Source organism: Embiotoca jacksoni, unplaced genomic scaffold (assembly GCF_022577435.1).
Source record: "Embiotoca jacksoni isolate LCO1_2020_lvr unplaced genomic scaffold, fEmbJac1.0.p SCAF_73, whole genome shotgun sequence".
NCBI lineage: Eukaryota > Metazoa > Chordata > Actinopteri > Embiotocidae > Embiotoca > Embiotoca jacksoni.
The window spans coordinates 965,670-992,428 of record NW_027185429.1 but is presented as its reverse complement, the minus strand read 5'-3'; the positions used below and the strand labels follow the sequence as shown (position 1 = coordinate 992,428).

Genomic DNA, 26,759 nt, shown 5'->3' with positions numbered 1-26,759 from the left:
GCTTTTAGTGCCACTTTGTGCCGGATGTCTGAAACAATAAAGAGATTTAAGACATTAAACTCAAATTATCAGGTGAGGAGCTGAAGTCTTATAACCTTTATCTGAGATGATCTGAGGCTCAATAAGAGCTTCTGATACCTGAACTTCTCCTCACATGAACAAGATAACCGGACCCTGAGACTCACTGAATGCTGAGCTGTCTGATTACTTTTTGTCTTTTTCTTAATCCTCCCAGAGGAATATTCACTAAAAATGAACGCTGATGACCTCTGTATGAACTGTAAGGACATCTGTTCATCGTGATTAGTCAGAAAAATCATATTAGTTATAAAAAAAGAACCCAGGACTGATCATTTTACAACCTTTTCTCTGGGTTTAATTTGAGTTGAGCTGGTAAACGCATCACAGGCTTACGACTCGAGCAGCATCGCTGTAATTGGACGTCCACTTTAATAATCCTTGTTCTCATTGTTTATAGACGGGTGTGAAGTGGGATCTGTACCTCATTAGTTCTGGTTTTAAAGTTTTTTTTTTTACACTTTTTCGAACAGCAACTCGAATTTTTATTTATTTTGTGGAGGCCTGGTATTTGATCATATTGGATTTATTCATTTAATACTTGTTTTATTTACCTTAATAAGACTTTTATTTATTTCTATTATTACACTTTTGTTCTCTTTGCAAATTTATTTCATAATAGTGACATCAGGTTGCATGATTGCCTTTTTTAATACAGAACATTCTCACTCATATTACAGAGTTTACTTTTAAAAAGACTTCCTCCATTCAATGCTCAGAGACTGCAGGGTATTCTTATTGTAGAAATTCAGATTTCATAGTTCACCACAGACTTAATTTAAAATAAAGAGAGTTTTTTGGAGCATTCATGTCCATTGGGTGGACTGATCCTCAGAGAAGAGCTTCTGTAGATCCGTGGAGACGACCTGAATACCAGCAGGTGGGATGATAGACAGCAAAGGCCAAAGTCAAACCCACCAATCAGCCCACACTCAACCCAGAAATAGCACAACACAACACAACACAACACAACACAACACAACACAACACAACACAACACAACACACAACACAACACAACACAGCACAGCACAGCACAACACAACACAGCACAACACAACACAACACAGCACAACACAACACAACACAACACAACACAGCACAGCACACAACACAACACAAAACAGCACAACACAACACAACACAACACAGCACAGCACACAACACAACACAAAACAGCACACAGCACAACACAACACAGCACAACACAACACAACACAACACAACACAACACAACACAGCACAGCACACAACACAACACAAAACAGCACACAGCACAACACAACACAGCACACAACACAACACAAAACAGCACACAGCACAACACAACACAACACAACACAGCACAGCACAACACAACACAGCACAGCACAACACAACACAACACAACACAACACAACACAGCACAGCACAACACAACACAACACAACACAACACAACACAACACAACACAACACAGCACAGCACAACACAACACAACACAACACAACACAGCACAGCACACAACACAACACAACACAGCACAACACAACACAACACAACACAACACAGCACAGCACACAACACAACACAAAACAGCACACAGCACAACACAACACAGCACAACACAACACAACACAACACAACACAACACAACACAGCACAGCACACAACACAACACAAAACAGCACACAGCACAACACAACACAGCACACAACACAACACAAAACAGCACACAGCACAACACAACACAACACAACACAGCACAACACAACACAGCACAGCACAACACAACACAACACAACACAACACAACACAACACAACACAACACAACACAGCACAACGCAACACAGCACAACACAACACAACACAGCACAACACAGCACAGCACAACACAGCACAACACAACACAGCACAACACAGCACAACGCAACACAGCACAACACAACACAACACAGCACAACACAGCACAGCACAACACAGCACAGCACAACACAACACAGCACAACACAACACAACACAACGCAACACAGCACAACACAACACAACACAGCACACAGCACAACACAAAACAGCACAACACAGCACAACACAAAACAGCACAACACAGCACAACACAACACAACACAAAACAGCACACAACACAGCACAACACAACACAACACAACAAAACACAGCACAACACAGCACACAGCACAACACAACACAACACAGCACACAGCACAACACAAAACAGCACAACACAGCACAACACAAAACAGCACAACACAGCACAACACAGCACACAACACAAAACAGCACACAACACAGCACAACACAACACAACACAACAAAACACAGCACAACACAGCACACAGCACAACACAACACAACACAACACAGCACAGCACAACACAACACAACACAACACAACACAACACAACACAACACAACACAGCACAGCACAACACAGCACAACACAACACAGCACAGCACAACACAACACAACACAGCACAGCACAACACAACACAGCACAGCACAACACAACACAACACAACACAACACAACACAACACAACACAGCACAACACAACACAACACAACACAGCACAGCACAACACAACACAACACAACACAACACAACACAACACAGCACAGCACAGCACAACACAGCACAACACAACACAGCACAGCACAACACAACACAACACAGCACAGCACAACACAACACAGCACAGCACAACACAACACAACACAAAACAGCACACAACACAGCACAACACAACACAACACAACAAAACACAACACAGCACAACACAGCACACAACACAAAACAGCACACAACACAGCACAACACAACACAACACAACAAAACACAACACAACACAGCACACAACACAACACAAAACAGCACACAGCACAACACAGCACAGCACAACACAACACAACACAACACAAAACAGCACAACACAACACAGCACAACACAACACAGCACAACACAACACAACACAACACAGCACAGCACAGCACAGCACAGCACAGCACAACACAACACAGCACAACACAACACAACACAACACAACGCAGCACAACACAACACAACACAACACAACACAACACAGCACACAACACAACACAAAACAGCACACAGCACAACACAGCACAGCACAACACAACACAACACAAAACAGCACACAAAACAGCACAACACAGCACAACACAAAACAGCACAACACAGCACAACACAGCACACAACACAACACAAAACAGCACACAGCACAACACAACACAACACAACACAACACAGCACAGCACAGCACAACACAACACAACACAACACAACACAACACAACACAGCACAACACAACACAACACAACACAGCACAGCACAGCACAGCACAACACAGCACAACACAACACAGCACAGCACAACACAACACAACACAACACAACACAACACAGCACAACACAACACAACACAACACAACACAGCACAACACAAAACAGCACAACACAACACAACAAAACACAACACAACACAACACAACACAACACAAAACAGCACAACACAGCACAACACAAAACAGCACAACACAGCACAACACAGCACACAACACAACACAAAACAGCACACAGCACAACACAACACAACACAACACAACACAACACAGCACAGCACAACACAACACAACACAGCACAGCACAGCACAACACAGCACAACACAACACAGCACAGCACAACACAGCACAACACAACACAGCACAGCACAACACAACACAACACAGCACAACAAAACACAACACAGCACAACACAAAACAGCACAACACAACACAACAAAACACAACACAACACAACACAACACAACACAACACAGCACAGCACAGCACAGCACAGCACAAAACAGCACAACACAACACAACAAAACACAACACAACACAACACAACACAGCACAACACAAAACAGCACAACACAACACAACGCAGCACAACACAACACAACACAACACAACACAACACAGCACACAACACAACACAAAACAGCACACAGCACAACACAGCACAGCACAACACAACACAACACAAAACAGCACACAAAACAGCACAACACAGCACAACACAAAACAGCACAACACAGCACAACACAGCACACAACACAACACAAAACAGCACACAGCACAACACAACACAACACAACACAACACAGCACAGCACAGCACAACACAACACAACACAACACAACACAACACAACACAGCACAACACAACACAACACAACACAGCACAGCACAGCACAGCACAACACAGCACAACACAACACAGCACAGCACAACACAACACAACACAACACAACACAACACAGCACAACACAACACAACACAACACAACACAGCACAACACAAAACAGCACAACACAACACAACAAAACACAACACAACACAACACAACACAACACAAAACAGCACAACACAGCACAACACAAAACAGCACAACACAGCACAACACAGCACACAACACAACACAAAACAGCACACAGCACAACACAACACAACACAACACAACACAACACAGCACAGCACAACACAACACAACACAGCACAGCACAGCACAACACAGCACAACACAACACAGCACAGCACAACACAGCACAACACAACACAGCACAGCACAACACAACACAACACAGCACAACAAAACACAACACAGCACAACACAAAACAGCACAACACAACACAACAAAACACAACACAACACAACACAACACAACACAACACAACACAGCACAGCACAGCACAGCACAGCACAAAACAGCACAACACAACACAACAAAACACAACACAACACAACACAACACAGCACAACACAAAACAGCACAACACAACAAAACACAACACAACACAACACAACACAGCACAACACAAAACAGCACACAGCACAACACAACACAACACAGCACAACACAACACAACACAAAACAGCACACAGCACAACACAACACAGCACAACACAACACAACACAACACAAAACAGCACAACACAACACAACACAACAAAACACAACACAACACAGCACAACACAAAACAGCACACAGCACAACACAACACAACACAGCACAACACAACACAAAACAGCACACAGCACAACACAACACAACACAACACAACACAAAACAGCACAACACAGCACAACACAACACAACACAAAACAGCACACAACAAAACACAACACAACACAACACAACACAGCACAACACAAAACAGCACACAACACAACACAACACAACACAGCACACAACACAACACAAAACAGCACAACACAGCACAACACAAAACAGCACAACACAACACAGCACAACACAGCACAGCACAGCACAACACAACACAACACAACACAAAACAGCACAACACAACACAGCACAACACAGCACAACACAGCACACAACACAAAACAGCACACAACACAGCACAACACAACACAACACAACAAAACACAACACAACACAACACAACACAGCACAACACAAAACAGCACACAACACAGCACAACACAACACAGCACAACACAACACAACAAAGCACAACACAACACAACACAGCACAACACAAAATAGCACACAACACACACAACACAAAACAGCACACAACATAGCACAACACAAAACAGCACACAACAACACAGCACAACACAGCACAACACAACACAACACAAAACAGCACACAACACAGCACAACACAACACAACACAACAAAACACAACACAACACAACACAGCACAACACAAAACAGCACACAACACAACACAACACAACACAGCACACAACACAAAACAGCACAACACAGCACAACACAGCACAACACAACACAACACAAAACAGCACACAGCACAACACAACACAACACAGCACAACACAGCACAGCACAACACAACACAACACAACACAACACAACACAGCACAGCACAACACAACACAGCACAACACAAAACAGCACAACACAGCACAACACAGCACACAAAACAGCACACAACACAGCACAACACAACACAACAAAACAGCACACAACACAACACAACACAACACAACACAACACAACACAGCACAGCACAACACATGCAAGCCGGTGTCACGGGGGGGGGGGGGGGGGGGGGGGGGGCACGGGGGGTGGGGGGGGGGTCGTGACTCAATTATCTGCACCAGTAAAGCACAACATCAGCTAACATGGGCCCTGCAGCACCAGTTAATTATCTGGCTCCGTCTTGTGGAGTGGCCTCGTGTCAAAATGTAGTTGTAAGACCTTCATTAGTCTTTATTACACCCACCGTGATGTCACTCAATGTCGTCGCCATGTTGGTTTTTCTATGGAGACAGCCCCTAGTGGTCCTCAGTGGTACTACAGATGGAGTCTATGGAGACGGCCCCTAGTGGTCCTCAGTGGTATTACAGATGGAGTCTATGGAGACAGCCCCTAGTGGTCCTCAGTGGTACTACAGATGGAGTCTATGGAGACGGCCCCTAGTGGTCCTCAGTGGTATTACAGATGAAGTCTATGGAGACAGCCTCTAGTGGTCCTCAGTGGTATTACAGATGGAGTCTATGGAGACGGCCCCTAGTGGTCCTCAGTGGTACTACAGGTGGAGTCTATGGAGACGGCCCCTAGTGGTCCTCAGTGGTACTACAGATGGAGTCTATGGAGACAGCCCCTAGTGGTCCTCAGTGGTACTACAGGTGGAGTCTATGGAGACAGCCCCTAGTGGTCCTCAGTGGTACTACAGATGGAGTCTATGGAGACGGCCCCTAGTGGTCCTCAGTGGTACTACAGATGGAGTCTATGGAGACGGCCCCTAGTGGTCCTCAGTGGTATTACAGATGAAGTCTATGGAGACGGCCCCTAGTGGTCCTCAGTGGTACTACAGATGAAGTCTATGGAGACGGCCCCTAGTGGTCCTCAGTGGTACTACAGATGAAGTCTATGGAGACAGCCCCTAGTGGTCCTCAGTGGTACTACAGTCTAAGACACTTCTGCGTTGGCTTCAGTTTTTAGAACTAGAAACTCTTTTCCCAAATAAAGTCGTGTTAAATCAAAACAAAACAAAAAACAAACAAAAAAAGATTATACTGTCTGTTTTATCTATCTGAGTTAAAAAAGTTTCAGTTGATACCCATCTCTCCCTTCAGAAGTGTGTTCAGATCAATTTCCAGGTGAACCAGATGATTTTGTTGTTTTACCATCAAACGTGGACCGTTGTTACGTTCCCGCCACACAAATGATCCGAGATGGATTTTGAGGCAATAACAGGTTCTGTTTGATCGGGAAGAAGTCAAGAAGACCGTTTTTATTATTTATGAGGTTGTCATTAATGTCACATTAAGCTTATTTTCCACACAAAGAATATTTCTATTAAAATGTACGTTCACTGGTCAAATAAAGTGAGTACGAAGAGCCCCTGCAGTGAGACATTCCTGCAGTATGTACAATATGCACACAAATAATAAGTAAACAGACGCACAAACACAGGCAGCCAAAATAACTTCCTCTCCGACGTCTGCGTCTCCTCGACACGTGAACGTTTGAAAGCGAAGCTGCTTTATGATTTTACTGTGTATTTTACCACTAAATAATCATAATTCTGTGTCATAACCGGCTGCAGCTGTGTAAACGTCTCGCCGTTGCTTCGGAGGTTTTTCCCACTGAAAGACAAATGTGATCCAGACAGACTGTTTGATGTTGCTGATATTTGACCTCCTTCTAACATGAGGCCCTGAACTACCCATCACCTCCTCCTGCTCACTCCCCCTCCCCCTCCTCCTCCTCTTCCTCCTCCAGACAGGACAGGAAACAGCACACTTCAACCAGCCGGTTTCACCATTTCTCCACAAAGAATTTTTTTCCTTTTCTTCAATACATTATAAAAAGAGTGAAGGTGATGTTTCTGCGTCGGAGCAAATAAACTGCTGCTGGTTCACTCAGAGCTTCGTGTGGGATAAAATCACCTCTGAGTGATGTTTGACAGGAAAAAGCAACCTTGTAAAGGAATAAGTGGACTTGTTTGGAGGTCTGTGGTTATCTTTTTATTTTCCTTAGAAAAGAAGGAGCTGCATGAAGATGATGAACACAAAGGTCAGAAGTGGAATTCAGTATTAGTTCCCATTAAAGATAAAAACAAAGAAAAGTCTGTTATAAACAAACTGAAGAGGAATTTCTTTCCCCGTGTTTGATTTGAAAAGCTCTCTCCAAAATCAAGTCCTCACCACAGACTGGATATTCAACTACAGACTGGATATTAAACTACAGTCTGGATATTAAACTACAGTCTGGATATTAAACTACAGACTGGATATAAAACTACAGTCTGGATATTAAACTACAGACTGGATATAAAACTACAGACTGGATATTAAACTACAGACTGGATATAAAACTACAGACTGGATATTAAACTACAGAATGGATATTAAACTACAGACTGGATATAAAACTACAGACTGGATATTAAACCACAGTCTGGATATAAAAGAGTTCGTAGCTTTCAGGTCTGTAAAATGGTTCTGATCCAGAAGTGTCTTCAGCTGCAATACCAGCGAGTGCCACTAGAGGTCGGCTCCAAAAAGCCTCCGGCTCCATAGACTCCCATTCAACTTCTCTCATCAAATCCAAAGTGAATAAAATGTGTCCATCAGTTATCTCGGTGTTGTTAGCTAAAGTCACTCCTTCTTATTAGTTTTCTGGAGGTCCATCTGAAAATAATCCCTCATTCATTAGAAAAGAAGACTCAAGAAGACCTGTTTTGGGGGGCGTGTCTGTTTGATTGATCCTCCGCTGCCACAGAGAAACAAACTTCCTGATGTCCATTTGTTTGAATTAACATTTCATATGTTGAGGTGAGTCTGGATGTCGTCGATGACTCCGAGAAGAGGAAACCGGATTTATTCAAACAGCAGCTGTGTGTCGGAGAGTCACTGAATCTCTGAGAGCTGCAGGGCCGCTGATCTTGACCCCTGACCTCTCTGTGGAGGACAGGGGAAGGGTTTCTATGGCAACCAACCGAGTATCCAACACAGACGGGAACATATGCAGCATATATATTCTTTCATAGACACGTGGGTGTTTGTTATCGCTGCGCTGTGATTGGCCCTCAGGGAGAAATACAAGTGTCGAGGAGACCAACTTCTGACTGCAGTCATACTGTTTTTATCTTTTATCTGTATTAATAAGGCTTAATGATAAAGAAGGAATAACTGTGATATGATTAAATATGTAATTTAATGAGGAAATGACAATAAAACAAATGTTTGTGTGTGAAAATCTTTTAAATGAAACTTTCCGACTCCCTTTTCATTTTAAATACATTTAAAGGTAAATATTTATTGTTCAGAGGTATTCATGTCATTGTTTTATGAAAGATGTTACAGAAATAAAGAACCGAATATAAAAAGTTGCGTGGCCTGATTGTTTCTGTGTTCCAGGTATAAATCCAACGAGGACTACGTGTACGTCCGCGGTCGCGGTCGGGGGAAGTACATCTGCGAGGAATGCGGCATCCGCTGCAAGAAGCCCAGCATGCTGAAGAAACACATCCGGACGCACACGGACGTCCGGCCGTACGTCTGCAAGTTCTGCAACTTTGCATTCAAGACCAAAGGTGGGCCTCCTTCTTTCATCTTCATCTTCATCTTCATCTTCATCTTCATCTTCATGGTGTGTTTGTTTATCTGTCTCTGAATGGAAGGAAGATTCTGAGTTCTGAAGGCCTGGACACTTCAGACATGTTTGATTCTGTACGTAATTATCAGATTCATTTACTCTTTGACAGAGAAAAGCTTCAGTTTTTACTAAAACCTCATTGAAAACACATTTCTGCAGTTTTTTAAATCAGATTTTACCACAAAAACTGGACATGTGGTCTTTACTTCGCTGCGTTGAATAATTAAATCCTAATATGTGGAAGTAAGCCGCTAAATGAATGAATGAAACCTCCTTCATATCAGAGCAGCTCATATCTGATCTTTAGGACTAAAACATTGATCATCCTGATCCAGTTTAAACCATCTGAAGCAGAGTTCAGACCAGGTTGACTCATTCTCACTAAATCATAATCTATCAATTATATATCATTTGTAAATCGTAATTTTGTGGCCTCGTTTCCATTTCTACTCTGGAGCTCTGGAGACTGGTGGAAGGCTCATTAAAGCGTGTGTGTGTGTGTGTGTGTGTGTGTGTGTGTGTGTGTGTGTGTGTGTGTGTGTGTGTGTGTGTGTGTGTTTTGCAGGAAACCTGACGAAGCACATGAAGTCAAAGGCTCATATGAAAAAGTGTCTGGAGCTGGGAGTCTCCATGTCTTCAGTCGAGGACACCGAGGCTGATGAAGGAGGTAGGACAGACACACACACACACACACACACACACACACACACACACACACACACACACACACACTAACCCACGTTGGTGAGAATCTGTGGTGTTTTAGAGGAGGACATCAGGACATCAGGACATCAGTCAGCTGTTGGATTTGATTTCTGCTCGTTGAAGTCTAAATATAATTTATGAACTTTAGTCTTCTTCTTCTCTGATTGGAGGAGAATCAGATAAAACATATATATGTTATATTCATGTTTTTAGATCTCTCAACATCACCTTTATTTTGAAAAGCCACAACAAGCTTTTTCAGCCAATCGGCTGGCCGTGTGTCGTAGACTCCAACGATCCAATAGGAGCCGGCCGGCGTCGGGTCCAGAGGCTCAAATCCAGGAACCGTGTTTTATTGTCTTTTATGTTTTATTGTCTTTTATGTCACGCCGAAACTTTCTGTTACCACGAACTCATACAAACGTTTTCTCTCCTCTCCTCTTATCTTTCTTTTTCTTTCTTCATCGCTCCTTGTTTCTCCTATTCATCTCCTTCTTCTTCTTCTCCTCCTCGTCCTCCACTTTTAGATGTGGGAGAGGAGGGTCAGAGGTCATCGGAGAAGTCCTCCCGAGGCTCCATGGAGCATCAGTTCTCAGACGCCGACGACTCGGATGGCGGCGAGGAGGACGGCGATGAGGTGGACGATGAAGACGATGACGAGGATGACTACGACGGAGAGTCCACCCCGAAGACGCGGTCGCGCTCCACCAGCCCGCAGCCATACGGGCTGCCGTCGCTGTCCATCACAGCGGTGGCCGCCTCCCACCCCGCCCCCCACCTCCCTCACCCCTCCGACTTCCTGGGAAACACCAGCCGACCGCCGCTGTTCGGATACTTCACCACCGTGCCGAGCATCCAGATCACCCCGCAGGCTCCGCCCACCGAGTGCGTTTACAGCGAGTACCAGCGAGGTCATCAGCGGCCGCCGGGCAGCAGGCTGCTGGTCCCCCCCTCCTCCTCCTCCTCCATGGACGAAGACCTCCCCGTCCCCTCCCCGGACCTCTCCTCCCCCTCCTCCCGTCTCTCCTCGCCCGGGTTGGACCACTCTGGCTGCCCCTCCCCCATCTCCCCCTCCTCCTCCCCCTCAGCCCGCCGGTACCTCTCCCCCCGCCGCGACCTCTCACCCCGGGCCGGACACCTCTCGCCCCGGCGGGACGTCTCTCCGCTACGTCACATCTCCCCAAAGAGGGAGTTGGGGGCGGTGGGGGGGTACCGGCGGGACCTGTCCCCCCGGAGGGGACACCTGTCCCTGCTGTCCCCCCTGTCCAGACCCACGTCTCCGGCAGGAAGGGACTACAAACGGGACCTGTCACCACGAGGGCGCCACCGGGGGATGATCCGACCCGTGTCTCCTCGCCGAGGCCTCCACCAGCACCTCCACCACCACAGGTGAGCTCACAGCTTCATCTGAGTGTAGTTTCACCTCCACCACCACAGGTGAGCTCACAGCTTCACCTGAGTGTAGTTTCACCTCCACCACCACAGGTGAGCTCACCACGTCTATAGAAACGTTATTTATTAGTTTTAGCTCTAGCTGCATTTCATTGGATCCTTCCAGACCAAGTACAGGTGCAGCTTTTAATAATAAACTATCTGTAAGTCACAGGGACAGCAGTCTTCATCTTCATCCTCATCTTCATCCTCTGAAACAAACTTATTTAGTCCAACCCATCAGAGTTTCTGACTGTGAACAGTTAAATTTAATCTCCGAGCCCGTTCTGAAGATGTATTGTGGTGTTTCTGTCCTCCAGCCAGCAGAGTGCAGCGCGGAGCCTGAGGCCGAGTCATCAGACCGCGGCGGGTCAGCTGGAGTTCGGCCCGCCGGCACGTCACGCAGCCAGCGCAGACATGGAGACGGTGAGAGGAGTTTAGTCTTCTGCTTCTTCATCTCACACTCATGATTTTATTATTTGTCTCTATTCTCTGTGTTCTTCAAACTTCTGTTTTCATTTTTCTTTATTTTGAGGAAGTTATGACTTTTGTTTTGACACTCTTCAGTCTCACATCCTGTCTGGGGATTTAACATTAATGTTTGTCCTATACTGAAGACTTTAGTGTTTTATAGGGTTTTGTTTACTGTAAACAAAGTAAACATTTGGAAGCAGTTTTTAATACCCAATACCAGCGAGTGCCACTAGAGGTCGGCTCCAAAAAGCCTCCGGCTCCATAGACTCCCATTCAACTTCTCTCATCAAATCCAAAGTGAATAAAATGTGTCCATCAGTTATCTCGGTGTTGTTAGCTAAAGTCACTCCTTCTTATTAGTTTTCTGGAGGTCCATCTGAAAATAATCCCTCATTCATTAGAAAAGAAGATTCAAGAAGACCTGTTTTTGGGGGCGTGTCTGTTTGATTGACAGGCCTGTGGTGCAGTCAGGTTACAGCTATCGGTGGGCGGGACGTAGTATCGTCAGGTTTCCGATCAGATTGGTCAGATCCACCGCTGGCTCCTCCCCCAGCTCGTCCAAATATGGTCACTTCCTGTTCCAAAAAAACAAGATGGCAACTACTGAACTACCGAACTCGAGTTTTCAGAACACAAACCAACTGTTGATTGTTGTTATGTAAGTTAAAATAATGAAAGATTTTTTTCAGACATATTTTCTTCCTTAAACACAAAAATGGACGAAAACAAATTACTGATCAGGATGCTGAACTGATTTTCGGAACTTTCTGGCATTCAGTGTGTAGTTTGAAAAAAAACGAAGTACAAAGGAGGAATATTTGGTGGATATAGGTGGAGGAGGAGGAGGAGGTGGAGGAGGAGAGGGGGTGAGGAGCAGGAGGGGTGGAGGAGGTGATTGAGGACCGGGCTGCTGGTTCTGGTGGTACCGGGCTCTTGGCCGGCGGTGCTGTGGTTAATAACACGGCTGTTTTTCTTCTTAAGAGCTCCACTTCAAACTGTCTGCTGCCGGCCGCTCAAACAAAGCGTGAAGTTTTAACAATATTCAGACGCAAGAAATGAGACGAACACCTGCGGTCTGTTTTTACACTCATCAGGGTTCATTCATTTTCTCACAAGATTTGGTTTTCCATCCCAAAGCCCCAAATGTGTGTTTATTGTATTTAGCAGTGTCCAATGTGTGCGTGCGTGCGTGCGTGCGTGAGTGTGTGCGTGCGAGTGTGTGTGTGTGTGTGTGTGCGTGAGTGTGTGCGTGCGTGCGTGCGTGAGTGTGTGCGTGCGTGCGTGCGTGCGTGAGTGTGTGCGTGCGAGTGTGTGTGTGTGTGTGCGTGCGTGAGTGTGTGCGTGCGTGCGTGCGTGAGTGTGTGCGTGCGTGCGTGAGTGTGTGCATGCGTGCGTGCGTGCGTGAGTGTGTGCATGCGTGCGTGCGTGCGTGAGTGTGTGCGTGCGAGTGTGTGCGTGCGTGAGTGTGTGCGTGCGTGAGTGAGTGTGTGCGTGCGTGCGTGCGTGCGTGAGTGTGTGCATGCGTGCGTGCGTGCGTGAGTGTGTGCGTGCGAGTGTGTGTGTGTGTGTGTGTGTGTGTGTGTGTGCGTGCGTGAGTGTGTGCGTGCGTGCGTGCGTGCGTGAGTGTGTGCATGCGTGCGTGCGTGCGTGAGTGTGTGCGTGCGAGTGTGTGTGTGTGTGTGTGTGTGTGTGTGTGTGCGTGCGTGAGTGTGTGCGTGCGTGCGTGCGTGAGTGTGTGCGTGCGTGCGTGCGTGCGTGAGTGTGTGTGTGCGTGCGAGTGTGTGTGTGTGTGCGTGCGTGAGTGTGTGCGTGCGAGTGTGTGTGTGTGTGCGTGCGTGAGTGCGTGTGTGCGTGTGTGTGCGTGCGTGAGTGTGTGCGTGTGTGTGTGTGCGTGTGTGTGTGCGTGTGTGTGTGTGCGTGTGTGTGTGTGTTGTGGGTTTGTGATGAGACTAAACCTAAATGTTGGAGTCAGCTGATCAGTTTGACTTTATGTGAATGACGTTTCGTGACCTCGCCGTTGGTCAGCAGCAGGTTTTCACCTCCTCTCCTGTTTCCAGGAACATCGGCCGGGGTCACCGTCGCCAGGGCAACGGGACCACAGTAACGGCCGTGGTAACCAGTCTAGTCCACCGCACCAAGTGTTGTTCAGCCACCTCCCCCTCCACTCTCAGCTACAGGTATTTCATCTTCATCATTTTATTTTAAAAATATTTTGTTTTATTTTATTTAATTTTGTTAAAGTTATTGAATGTAAATCTCTATATTTTATTTTCCTTTTGAGATTTTATTTTATCATTATTTCTTTTTACATTATACATATTGAATGTATCTTCTTATACTATGTATATATATATTTCTTTGCTCATTATTTGATTCTATTTTTTTTGCTTTTTTATGTTAGTTTTTATTTCCACCTTCATTAATGTATTATTTTAAATTAAGTTTCTGCCCATTTTATATCCAAATTTTTTAATTTATTCTGTAAACCTCTATGTAAATACAGGAATGTGTAAAAACATCGTCAATATAATTATTAGCACTTTAAGATATTTTAGCAGACTAATTGGATCAAAACAAGAAAGTATACTGATATTACTGATGTATAAAAACCATGTCGTACGTATTTAAATATATTAACCTACATCTGCTACACTAATAGTCTGATTTTGTGATCATTAAAAGGTTAAAGGTCAACAAATTCAATCAAAAAGACAAAACAAGCCCTCTGGTTTCTTCTGAAACTGTAAATCTTGTAAAAACTCCCAAATATATACTTACATTTTTTAAAGAAGCTTTAGTGGTTTCTTTAAACATCTGGTGAACAAAGTTTTTAGCAAATGTTTCTCAGAAAGGATTAAATAATGGTTTTGTTGGAGACTATTTTCTGTGGCGGATTAATACTCATCTAGTGAGTATTTGGGGCAGCAGGACAGTTTATGTGGGATTAAATTCAAATCAACAAAGTGTGTTCATGGTGATTCAGGAAACATTTTTAATTGAAGAATTTTTTCACCAGACTTTGAACATGTGACTCAAACTAAAATCTTCCTCCCCTCAGGTGCGGTCACCTTACCCGATGATCCCCATCGGAGGGATCCAGATGGTACACTCCGTCCCCTCCTCCGTCACCGCCCCCCTTGCCCAGCAGGGGGCGCAGCAGGCCTCCTGCCGCCTGCCGCTGCACAAGAGCACATCAGAGGACTCCACCGCCGGCGAGGCCCATTTCACCTCCTTCATCGAGAGGGGAGGAGGAGGAGGAGAGAGGGCGAGGGAGTCGGCGTCACCTCACCGCTCCTCACTGGAGAGGGAAGGAGGAAGAGGAGGTGTGAGGGGGGAGCAGGAGGAGAGCGTCCACACCTGCACCAAGGCCATTGCCTCGCTCTGCATCGACTCCAAGGAGTTCCTCGAGAGAGGAGGACGAGGAGGCCGAGGGGATGAAGATGGAGGCAGAGCTCCTTCCTCCTCCTCCTCTCCCGACTCCCATCATCATCATCATCATCATTATCAGTGCTCAGCACCCGTCACCACGTCGCCGCCGCCTCCTTCTCACGGTCCGGGGATTCAGCACTTTAGCGGCCTGGAGGTCAGGCCCCCCCACCCGTCAGTCCCCACCTCCCCTTACTCCTCCTCCTCCTCCTCCTCCTCCTCCTCCTCCTCCTCCTCACCTCACCCTCCCAGCCCCGCCTCTGACCCCCTGCAGGCTCTGCCGGCATCCAGAGACCGGGAGGCCGACGGCACCAAGCGCTGCAGGGACGTGTCGTAGAGCTGCAGGACACGTCTTGTGTTCACTTGTTCTGGGATGACAGGAAGGGATGAAGTGCAACCGAGAGAGAAAACGGACTTTTGCACACTTTACACACATTTCTGATTCAGTTGATACACACACTCTCTCTCTCTCTTACACACACACTCTCTCTCTCTCTCTCTTACACACACACTCTCTCTCTCTCTTACACACACACTCTCTCTCTCTCTCTCTTACACACACACACACACACACACACACACACAATGCATACAAAGAGAAACAGCTCTTAATAAATAAAAAAGGACTTCTTGAGTTTGGATGTCCAGCGGAGGACCTGCACTCACAGACTTTCTTATTTAAAGACGTTGCATACACATGTACGGAAACTCCCACCAACACGAGCCCGACCAAAACCTGCTACAATAAAAGAAGAAGAAGAAGAAGAAGAAGAAGAAGAAGAAGAAGAAGGAGAAGAAGAAGAAGAAGGACTGGAGCGAAACGGTACGTCAGAGAGGATTGGACAGCATCGTGTGTGCCTTTTCTTTCATCTCTTTCTTTTGTCTCTTTCTTTGCTTATATTCTTATGAGCAAACGAAGCAGGAAGGTAAATGTAAATACAGTACAATGCTATCACGTATCAGCTTTGTAATAAATGCAATCCCTCCTCCTCCTCCTCCTCCTCCTCCTCTTCATCCTCATCCTCCTCATCCTCCTCGTTCCTACAAACTCCTGTGTTTTTTTTCTCTCTTGTTTTTTGGACACCTTAAAAGTCTCGACAAGCGATGTGAAGTTATGGATATTACTATTACGTACGGTTGCACTAAAACATATTTTTATATGAGTGAAATTTTAAAAATGGCTTTTTTGTGTACAGCAGCGATTCTATAATACTATTTATTATTGTTACCATGTTTCATAAATTGTAAATTTTTTTCTTAAATGTCGTGGATGCCTTTTTCTATGTAAAGCATGGGTTTTTTGCTATCGCTTACATTAGGGCGAGAATATGTACACTGTAATATGGCTTTATATGTTCGACCTATTTATATACGTCTGAGTGAGCCCCTCAACTTGGAGGTATATACACATAGAATATTTACCCAGCATATGAATACATACGGTATATAGAATCTATCAACCTGTCTATCTATCTATCTATCTATCTATCTATCTATCTATCTATCTATCTATCTATCTATCTATCTATCTATCTATCTATCTATCTATCTATCTATCTATCTATCTATCTGCACTTAACATTTAGACTGACATTCACATTACGGTTATGGTAGTTTGCTTGTACATTTTCCCCGCTGCTTTTTGCCTGTCCCTGCTTGTGATTTTTTTACTTCTTTTTTTCGTGGTATTATTTAGATTTTTACGAGGCACAGATCTGCTCTCAGCATTAAGTGAATGAACATGCCTTCTTTCACCGTGGCATTCTGCTTAATCGTTGGTTTTAACTCCGCCCCCTCGCCTCCCCAGCGGCCGCATCCATCCAACACACAGATTAACGGTAGCTTCACGTGTTGCGAATTGTTTCTCATCGGATATCTAAAAGGGGAAAACATTCCAGTCCATGTAAATATCCAGTCATCTCCCCCCTGAACACACACAAACACACAGGTACATCATTCGTTGGCATTGATGCACGTTGTTGCCATGGCAATCAACCCACTGACACTCTTATTTAATGGCTTTATTTCTGGGGGACACATAAACAAACACACATCCCAAACTTTCTGACGAATGCACCTTATATTTCTTCTACGAAAGTCAGTTTTTTGCAGCCAACTTTGATTGAAACTCGAGTGTTTAGGAGGAGAACAGCTCTGCATTCTGAACCCAAAAACTGTCTGGAAATACTCAGTAATAATAATAATATGTTTTACAGTTGTGACATTGAGGCTTTCTGCACTGCTTTTTTTGGGGGCCCGTCTGTGATGCTCCTCCTCTCCTGAACATCCCTTTTGTAGCTAAGCAATATTTCGCCAAAACTCTGCTCACCAGCGGGGACTGTATCTGTTGCAAGGCAACAATAGCGTACTTAAAAATCCCCAAATCAGGAGAAGGGAGCAGGTGGAGTCGTGATGTCAGTGACACAACTCTTTTCTCTTTCGGACAGTTGTGGGCAGGCTGCAATGTGAGTGTGTATCTCTGTATTCTGTATCGGTGTGTATTCGACCAGTATATCCTCTTCTTACGACTTTTTTCTATCTCGATCCTCCCTCTGTTATGTACACTTATCATGACGACAATGATGTCTTTAAAAAAAAACTCTTTCTCTCTTTCAAAGATATCAAAGCACAAGTCAATGTATAGAAATGACAACAATACAAAAAAAAGGACAAAAAAAAGGTAAACGTGCATATAAAAGGGTAACTTTTGTGATGGTGTTCTGTGGAATTAATACGAATATCATGTATGACCCCAGTTGCAACAAGGAATCGCGGTAGAAGTGGAAGAAATGGATTGTTGTTTTCAAATAAATATGAATAGAATAATTTGTTTGTCTGCACCATTATTCACAGTTTGTGTCAATTTTAATCTTTAAAAAATTTACTATTTATCAACTGTCTGTGCTGTGGAAGGAGTCACTTCTTTTCACTTTCAGTGCATACTGCAACTACTCTTACAATGCACGCAGTATGAATATAATTGAGACATACTACATCATAACAATGCCCCTTGACCTTTGACCCTCTTGGTTATATCCGTCACAATCCGTATCCAAAATAAAAAGAGAAAGCATGTGATTTGGAACAAGTGCGACACTATGTCCTTCCTGCCATTCTCCAACCGTCCACCAGATGTCCTCTGACTTTCTTTCCCTTCCCGTCACCTACCTGTCCTGCAGTGATCCCTGGATTGACCACGCCCACTTCCACACCTGCTTCCCCTTCCCTCGTTATCCCCTCAGTGTATAAAAAGCAGCCCTCTTTCCCAGCTGTTTATCAGACAGTCACTGAACTGTCTGTCCTGGGGTCGGTTGTCCAGTTGTCTTGGTGTCCAGTGAAGGTCAAAGGTTAAAGTCTGCAGGCTGTTTTAAAACTGAAGGTAAAATCCATCAGAATCCTCAATGGAGTACCAACATTTTCCACGATGTCTCGCACATCAAACTGACACCTTACTGTTGTCATGACTTTCAAATCTGTTCACATTTTGTTTTGTGTCTCTGCTGACTCAAGTGTCAATCAAACATGTCCAATGTTTCCCTCTGAGGTCTCTTCTTTTTCTTCCTGTCAACTGCTGGTAAAAACACTTCATCAGCTTCATTGGACGCTGATTGGCCAGTCCTTCAGAGTTGCAGAGGTCTTATGATCCTGTAGCAATGAAGATAACATGACACCAACAACATTCTCCTGTTGGGAAGAAAAACCATAAAACTACAAAATGTGAAATCATCGTCCAACGAAACATGAACTTCTATGGCCTTTGTTATTTCTGAAATCATCAGCAGTCACATCACAACTTTGGAACGCAGAGATTTCAGAAAATTCCAACGTTATGAATACTACGAGCCCCTTTGAAGGCAGCGCCCTGTTCATTAGCTCCTCCTCATTATAGTCACGTCTCCAGTGGTAATGAAACGGTAAAAATAATGATAGTAGCTGCGGTAACAGCCAGTAGAAGCAGCAGCACTAATTCAAACTGAACGATCCGTTTGAAATCAGTCTTTGAACGAGGTCGGCTGATAAGTCCTCGGCACATGATTTCAACTGTATTCATTCATTTATCCTGCTTCAGCCTCCTTTCTGTCTCCTCATGTTTCTAATTTTAATGGCGTCCCTGTCATTAGCCATGTCCCACATATGTCTACCTGTCTACATCTTTTGGTGTGTGTGCTTTTCTTTTTTCTCTTTTTTTTTTGACACAACTGGGTTGTTGTCAATTTACATTTACTCTGTCAGTCTGTCCGGATGTCGCTGCGTCCCGTGGCCTTTGATAGAAGATGATCAAGCAAGTTATTTTGGTCATGATTAGCGTTTGGAGGAATCGTTTCATCTCTGGTTCGGAGTGTGAGCGGTTTTCATGGTTCAGTGCTGCGAGCATATGGAAATCTCCCCTGAGACTGGATGTGTTGGTTTTCATTGTGTGTGTGTGTGTGTGCGCGTGCGTGGGCGGGAGGGGGGGAGGGACGGACGGAGTAACTGGAAACCTGACGATACTACGTCCCGCCCACCGATAGCTGTAACCTGACTGCACCACAGGCCTGTCAATCAAACAGACACGCCCCCAAAAACAGGTCTTCTTGAATCTTCTTTTCTAATGAATGAGGGATTATTTTCAGATGGACCTCCAGAAAACTAATAAGAAGGAGTGACTTTAGCTAACAACACCGAGATAACTGATGGACACATTTTATTCACTTTGGATTTGATGAGAGAAGTTGAATGGGAGTCTATGGAGCCGGAGGCTTTTTGGAGCCGACCTCTAGTGGCACTCGCTAGTATTGCAGCTAAAGACACTTCTGGATCGGAACCATTTTACAGACCTGAAGCTACGAACACTTTTAGAAACAGTCTGTGATGATACAGCAGAGAGGGTGACCGTCTTCTCATGTTCAGTGTATTTCTACTTCCTGGAGACGTTGAAACAAAGAAAACGACAAAGCTGTTTGTTTTTCTGCACTTTTTGGCAGACGACTCACTCATAATGTGAAAAATAAAAATAAACGGGACAAACCAAAATTCTGCGGCGAAGATTAGCAGCTGTTAAAAATATCTTTGCTTGTTGTACGCTTACATATGTCACACACATTGACTATTATGATTTGTTACGAATCATTTAAACAGGCAATAATTACATTATGTGTGTCGCCGAGTGTATCATTTCATGTTGGGAGTTATTTTGCAAACTCATGCGATCCCGTCACCCTGTCAGAGCTGCAGGCCGGCGGACGGGTCGGCGAGCGCTCCCTGGGAACGCTCTCACTCTGGTTGTATGGCACCCAAATCGGCTTGTCTACATGCCTTAATGGTTAGTAGCAAACAGCCTGTGGTGCGAAGCCCCCCTGTGTGTGTGTGTGTGTGTGTGTGTGTGTGTGTGTGTGTGTGTGTGTGTGTGTGTGTGTGTGTGTGTGTGTGTGTAAAAGGACACACCACATATGTCTGCAGTGATTTTCCCAGCTGTAATTAACTCTAAAGATAAAGCCGGGTTTCTCCCTCTGCCAGGTTTGAGGAGATTTCTGCGGGTCATTTGGAAAATTTCAGTTTACAGATGTTCCGCGAAGCACCTCATGAAGTATTCAACTTTAGATGTGAAGCTGTTCAGTTAAAAAATAAACATAAAGAAAGATTTTCCTCTTTTCTTCAGCGGCTGTCAGATTAACAGAAAGTTAAATCTCTGCAGGTTTCATTGGCAGGTCATCTCTGAATTTCTGCTTTTATAATTTCAATAAGAAGATAAAAGGTGTGTGAACTGTCTTGCTGATCTCTGGGTCATAACTCGGCTCCTCTCGCAGGAGATCTTCACCATGACGAGAGTCAGAGACAAACTGTCTGTTCATACGTTATTCACGTCGAAAGGACATCGAGTCAGAGGTCACGTTGTTCTTTTCTGAGAAGTGAAGCTGAAGCGAGTCTCACAAGGTCGAAGAGACGATGAACGAAGACGTGTGACGGGAGCGGTCAGCTGAAATTTACTGTGTCTATATCCAGTCTATGTTTTAAATCCAGTCTGTAGTTTTATATCCAGACTATGTTTTAAATCCAGTCTGTAGTTTTATATCCAGACTATGTTTTAAATCCAGTCTGTAGTTCTATATCCAGTCTCTGTTTTAAATCCAGTCTGTAGTTTTATATCCAGTCTGTAGTTTTAAATCCAGTTTTTGTTTTAAATCCAGTCTGTAGTTTTATATCCAGTCTATGTTTTAAATCCAGTTTTTGTTTTAAATCCAGTCTGTAGTTTTATATCCAGTCTGTAGTTTTAAATCCAGTTTTTGTTTTAAATCCAGTCTGTAGTTTTATATCCAGTCTGTAGTTTTAAATCCAGTTTTTGTTTTAAATCCAGTCTGTAGTTTTATATCCAGTCTATGTTTTAAATCCAGTTTTTGTTTTAAATCCAGTCTGTAGTTTTACATCCAGTCTGTTTTAAATCCAGTTTATGTTTTAAATCCAGTCTGTAGTTTTATATCCAGTCTATGTTTTAAATCCAGTTTATGTTTTACATCCAGTCTGTAGTTTTATATCCAGTCTGTTTTAAATCCAGTTTATGTTTTAAATCCAGTCTGTAGTTTTATATCCAGTTTGTTTTAAATCCAGTTTATGTTTTAAATCCAGTCTGTAGTTTTATATCCAGTTTGTTTTAAATCCAGTTTATGTTTTAAATCCAGTCTGTAGTTTTATATCCAGTCTGTTTTAAATCCAGTTTATGTTTTAAATCCAGTCTGTAGTTTTATATCCAGTTTGTTTTAAATCCAGTCTGTAGTTTTATATCCAGTCTATGTTTTTAATCCAGTCTGTCGTTTTATATCCAGTCTGTAGTTGTATATCCAGTCTGTGTTTTATATCCAGTCTGTAGTTTTAAATCCAGTCTGTGGTTTTATATCCAGTCTGTTTTATATCCAGTCTGTAGTTCCATATCCAGTCTGTTTTAAATCCAGTCTGTAGTTTTATATCCAGTCTGTTTTAAATCCAGTTTATGTTTTAAATCCAGTCTGTAGTTTTATATCCAGTCTGTAGTTTTATATCCAGTCTGTAGTTTTAAATCCAGTCTGTAGTTTTATATCCAGTCTATGTTTTAAATCCAGTCTATGTTTTAAATCCAGTCTGTAGTTCTATATCCAGTCTGTTTTAAATCCAGTCTGTAGTTTTATATCCAGTCTGTAGTTTTAAATCCAGTTTATGTTTTAAATCCAGTCTGTATTTTTATATCCAGTCTGTAGTTTTATAACCAGTCTGTAGTTTTATATCTGGTCTGTGTTTTATATCCAGTCTGTATTTTTATATCCAGTCTGTGTTTTATATCCAGTCTGTAGTTTTATATCCAGTCTGTAGTTGTATATCCAGTCTGTAGTTGTATATCCAGTCTGTAGTTTAATATCCAGTCTGTAGTTGTATATCCAGTCTGTAGTTGACAACACAACCACCCGCATCATGACTGTGTCGGTTGTTATGTCGGAGCCTCACTAACCTTTCTGTAAAGATGAGGTCAGGTTGAGGGAAATATTTTTTTCTTGGTTACAATAAGTACTTTAATCATAGAACCTGTTCTCCTTCCATTAATATTTGGGAATGATAATCAATAAAAGGATTCATTACTGATCCGTCACTGCTGGAAACCAGAAGCACATTTCTTTGAAAGGACGGGCTGAATACGGGTCAATTAAACCAACAGGTGTTTTCAATGGAAACAGAATCTCTGAGGTTTTTTGTTTGTCCCACTTAGCAACCGTAACCAAGGAGCACAGAGGAGAGAATGGAGTGAATCAGTCTCTGTTGTCTCTGTTGTCCTGCTCAGGAGACGTCTGAGGACGTCTGGAGGAGGACGAAACGTCACACCAGACACCGGAGAGTTGTGTGTGTGTGTGTGTGTGTGTGTGTATGTGTCTGTGTGTGTGTGTATGTGTGTGTGTGTGTGTGTGTGTGTGTGTGTTTGATGGTCTCTGTGAGGGTGTTTGTGTGTCATGGAGGCATCTGTTCATTGGAATAAACAACTTTCCAATTTTAGCTGCCAGGAAAAAAGAGGTGTGTGTGTGTGTGTGTGTGTGTGTGTGTGTGTGTGTGTGTGTGTGTGTGTGTGTGTGTGTGTGTGTGTGTGGTGTGTGTGTGTGTGTGTGTGTAGTGTGTGTGTGTGTGTGTCTCCAAAGGGAAAGAAGATATAGCTCACTTTGTGTTTCATTCGTTTTTTCTGAGGGAGATGCCAGCAGGAATATTTCTAAAATTAATTCCTTTGTCTTTAGAGCAGAGGAGGTGAAATGAACCCAGAGAAGGAGGAGGTCTTTCTAAATTAACAGGACTAAAGAGAAGAAGAAAAAATGAGGAGGAGGACAAAAGATGAGATGAGATGCAAACAGTAAAGAATGGAGACTGTTTTAATCATTAAAAATAAATTAGAGGTGAGAGGAGGAGAAGGAAGAGTGGACAAAAGAAGGAGATGAGTTCAGGTGGAAGAGGAAACAAAGAGCAGAAAGGAAACAACGAAGGACAATAGAAAATAAAGAAGCGTGGATATCATGTCGGGAGGAGGAGGTGAGGAGAGGAGGCATAAAGGGAGAGATGAAGAACCTTCCAGAAAAACAAGAAGTAAGAACAAACGTCAGGAGGACAGAAAGGACATAAAGTGAGCGAAGCAGCTCCAGATAACCGTCCGAATAATTCACGTGAAGTAGAACTGAAGAAAACTAGGAGGAGAAAAGTGAGGAAAAAGAACAGCATGTCAGAAGATGATGTTAAGCAGGAGGAAGAAAAAGAGAAATTTAATGAACAGATGGGAGAATTTGAGAAGAGGAGAGAGAAATATGTGAGGAATGATGGGAAATCTGGAAGAGAGAAGCTGGAGGACAAGAGGAGAGAAAGAGGAAGACCTCTAAAATCATAGAGCAGAGAAGAGGAGAGAAGAGGAAGAAGAAAACTAGGAGAAAACCTTCCTCGTCTATAATTTCCAAAATAAGGTGAAAAGATGGAACACTGGAGAAAAGAAGAGATGAAATGCAGGAAAAAGAGAGCAACTATCTGTGAATGAACAGGATGGAAGAGGAGACGACATGAGGAGGAAGTCTTCCTTCTTTTCAATCTCCAAGGAGATATAAGAGACGAAGAGACGAAGGATGGACAAACGGAAAGACTTCATGTTTCAGAGGCTGAGAAGAGAAACAAAGATGTCCTCCTTTCTATTGTGTAAAACCATTAAAAAAAACAACAGAATAGAAACAGAGAGGAGGCTCTGACGGGTCCGCAGAGACACGCTGACCCCTGTGGGCCGGCCGGGGTACTGCATGCACAGACGTTCGGAAGAAATGACAAATGTTGTTTTCCTTCTGTTTCCTGGAGGAGCATCAAGAGAGTCAGAAACCCATAAAACACAGTGAGTCAGGGGAATACTGGCATGTAGAAATAAAATTAAAGAAGGGATTAAACATCAAAAGGACCGAGCTGCACCTTGAAATCACGGCGGCTCACTTCCAGACCGCGCCAACGACTTCCAGGTAGCAGCTGGCGTCGGGCGGCTGGAAAACTGCTGACGGGGCAGTTTGGTTTTTCACTGAATGAAATACATGAAAACAGGTGTAATCTGTGTGTGTGTGTGTGTGTGTGTGTGTGTGTGTGTGTGTGTAGGTAGGTAGGTAGGTCGGTATTTACTTTATTAATCCCCGAGGGGAATTTTTTTTTGCTACAGCAGCATACAGAAGCAATAAGATAATAATAGAAATAATAGAATAAAAGAATAGAATAGAATAGAATAGAATAGAATAGAATAATAGAAAAGCAATAAAATAGCAGTAAATAGCAGTAAAAAATATAAAATATAAAATGCACAGTATATACAGTATATACAGTACAGTATATATCTATATATATTATATACAAACAAACCAAGAAACACAGTCAACAGTGTTATTGTACTGTGATGGATTTTGCCAGAGGTGAGTTATTGTACAGTCTTATTGCGGTCGGCAGGAATGATCTCCTGTATCAGGAATGATCTCCTGTATCTGGAATGATCTCCTGTATCAGGAATGATCTCCTGTATCTAGAATGATCTCCTGTATCAGGAATGATCTCCTGTATCTGGAATGATCTCCTGTATCAGGAATGATCTCCTGTATCTGGAATAATCTCCTGTATCAGGAATGATCTCCCGTATCAGGAACGATCTCCTGTATCTGTCCTTGTGACAGCGGAGCTGGAGGAATCTTTTGGAGAACGTCCTCCTCTGTCCCTGCAGCAGGTGGAGAGGGTGGTCAGGATTATCCAATATGGATAATAGTTTGTTCAGCGTCCTCCTCTCCACCACCTTTTCCAGGCTGTCCAGTTTGTAGCCGATGATGGAGCCGGCCTTCTTCACCAGTTTGTTAAGTCTGTTGGTGTCACCGGCTCCAATGCTGCCCCCCCAGCAGACCACAGCGAAGTACAGTTCACTGGCCACAACAGATGGTAGAACATCTCCAACATCTTGCTGCACACATTGAAGGATCGAAGTTTCCTCAAGAAAAAGAGTCGACTCATCCCCTTCTTGTAGACAGCGTTGATGTTGGTCTTCCAGTTCAGTCTGTTGTCATGGAGACATCCAGGTACTTGTACTCCTCCACCATGTCCACCTCCTCTCCCAGAACTCTCAGCGGTTGTGGAGCCGTCGTCTTCCTCCTGAAGTCGACCACCATCTCTCTGGTCTTGGCCACGTTCAGGAGGAGGTGATTTCTACCAGCCCACTCCACAAAGTCCTCCACTCCTGCCCTGTACTCCTCCTCCCGTCCATCCCTTATACACCGTCCACTGCAGAGTCATCAGAGAACTTCTGCAGATGTCTTGACTCTGAGTTGTTCTGGAAGTCAGTGGTGTATAAGGTGAACAGGAAGGAGACAGAACAGTTCCCTGAGGAGCTCCAGTACCACTGACCACCGTATCAGACAGCACACTGCCCAGACGGACAAACTGTGGTCTGCCTGTCAGATAGTCATTGATCCAGGACGCGTCCACCCCCTCCACCCGCAGCTTCTCACT

The 26,759-nt window shown here is 43.9% G+C and overlaps 1 protein-coding gene across 4 annotated transcripts in view; it reads left to right on the top strand.

The window, feature by feature from the left end:
• Positions 1-18,599, top strand: part of hivep2a (HIVEP zinc finger 2a) — a 46,237-nt gene extending 27,638 nt beyond the window's left edge. For all 4 annotated transcript variants that reach the window (XM_069177484.1, XM_069177481.1, XM_069177482.1 and 1 more), the window contains 6 exons: positions 9,500-9,675; positions 10,303-10,404; positions 10,970-11,831; positions 12,194-12,299; positions 14,405-14,524; positions 15,406-18,599. In XM_069177484.1, coding sequence (XP_069033585.1) covers positions 9,500-9,675; positions 10,303-10,404; positions 10,970-11,831; positions 12,194-12,299; positions 14,405-14,524; positions 15,406-16,110 — 2,071 coding nt within the window. In that variant the 3' untranslated portion in view covers positions 16,111-18,599. The remainder of the gene's footprint in view (positions 1-9,499; positions 9,676-10,302; positions 10,405-10,969; positions 11,832-12,193; positions 12,300-14,404; positions 14,525-15,405) is intronic.
• Positions 18,600-26,759: the final 8,160 nt, after the last annotated feature.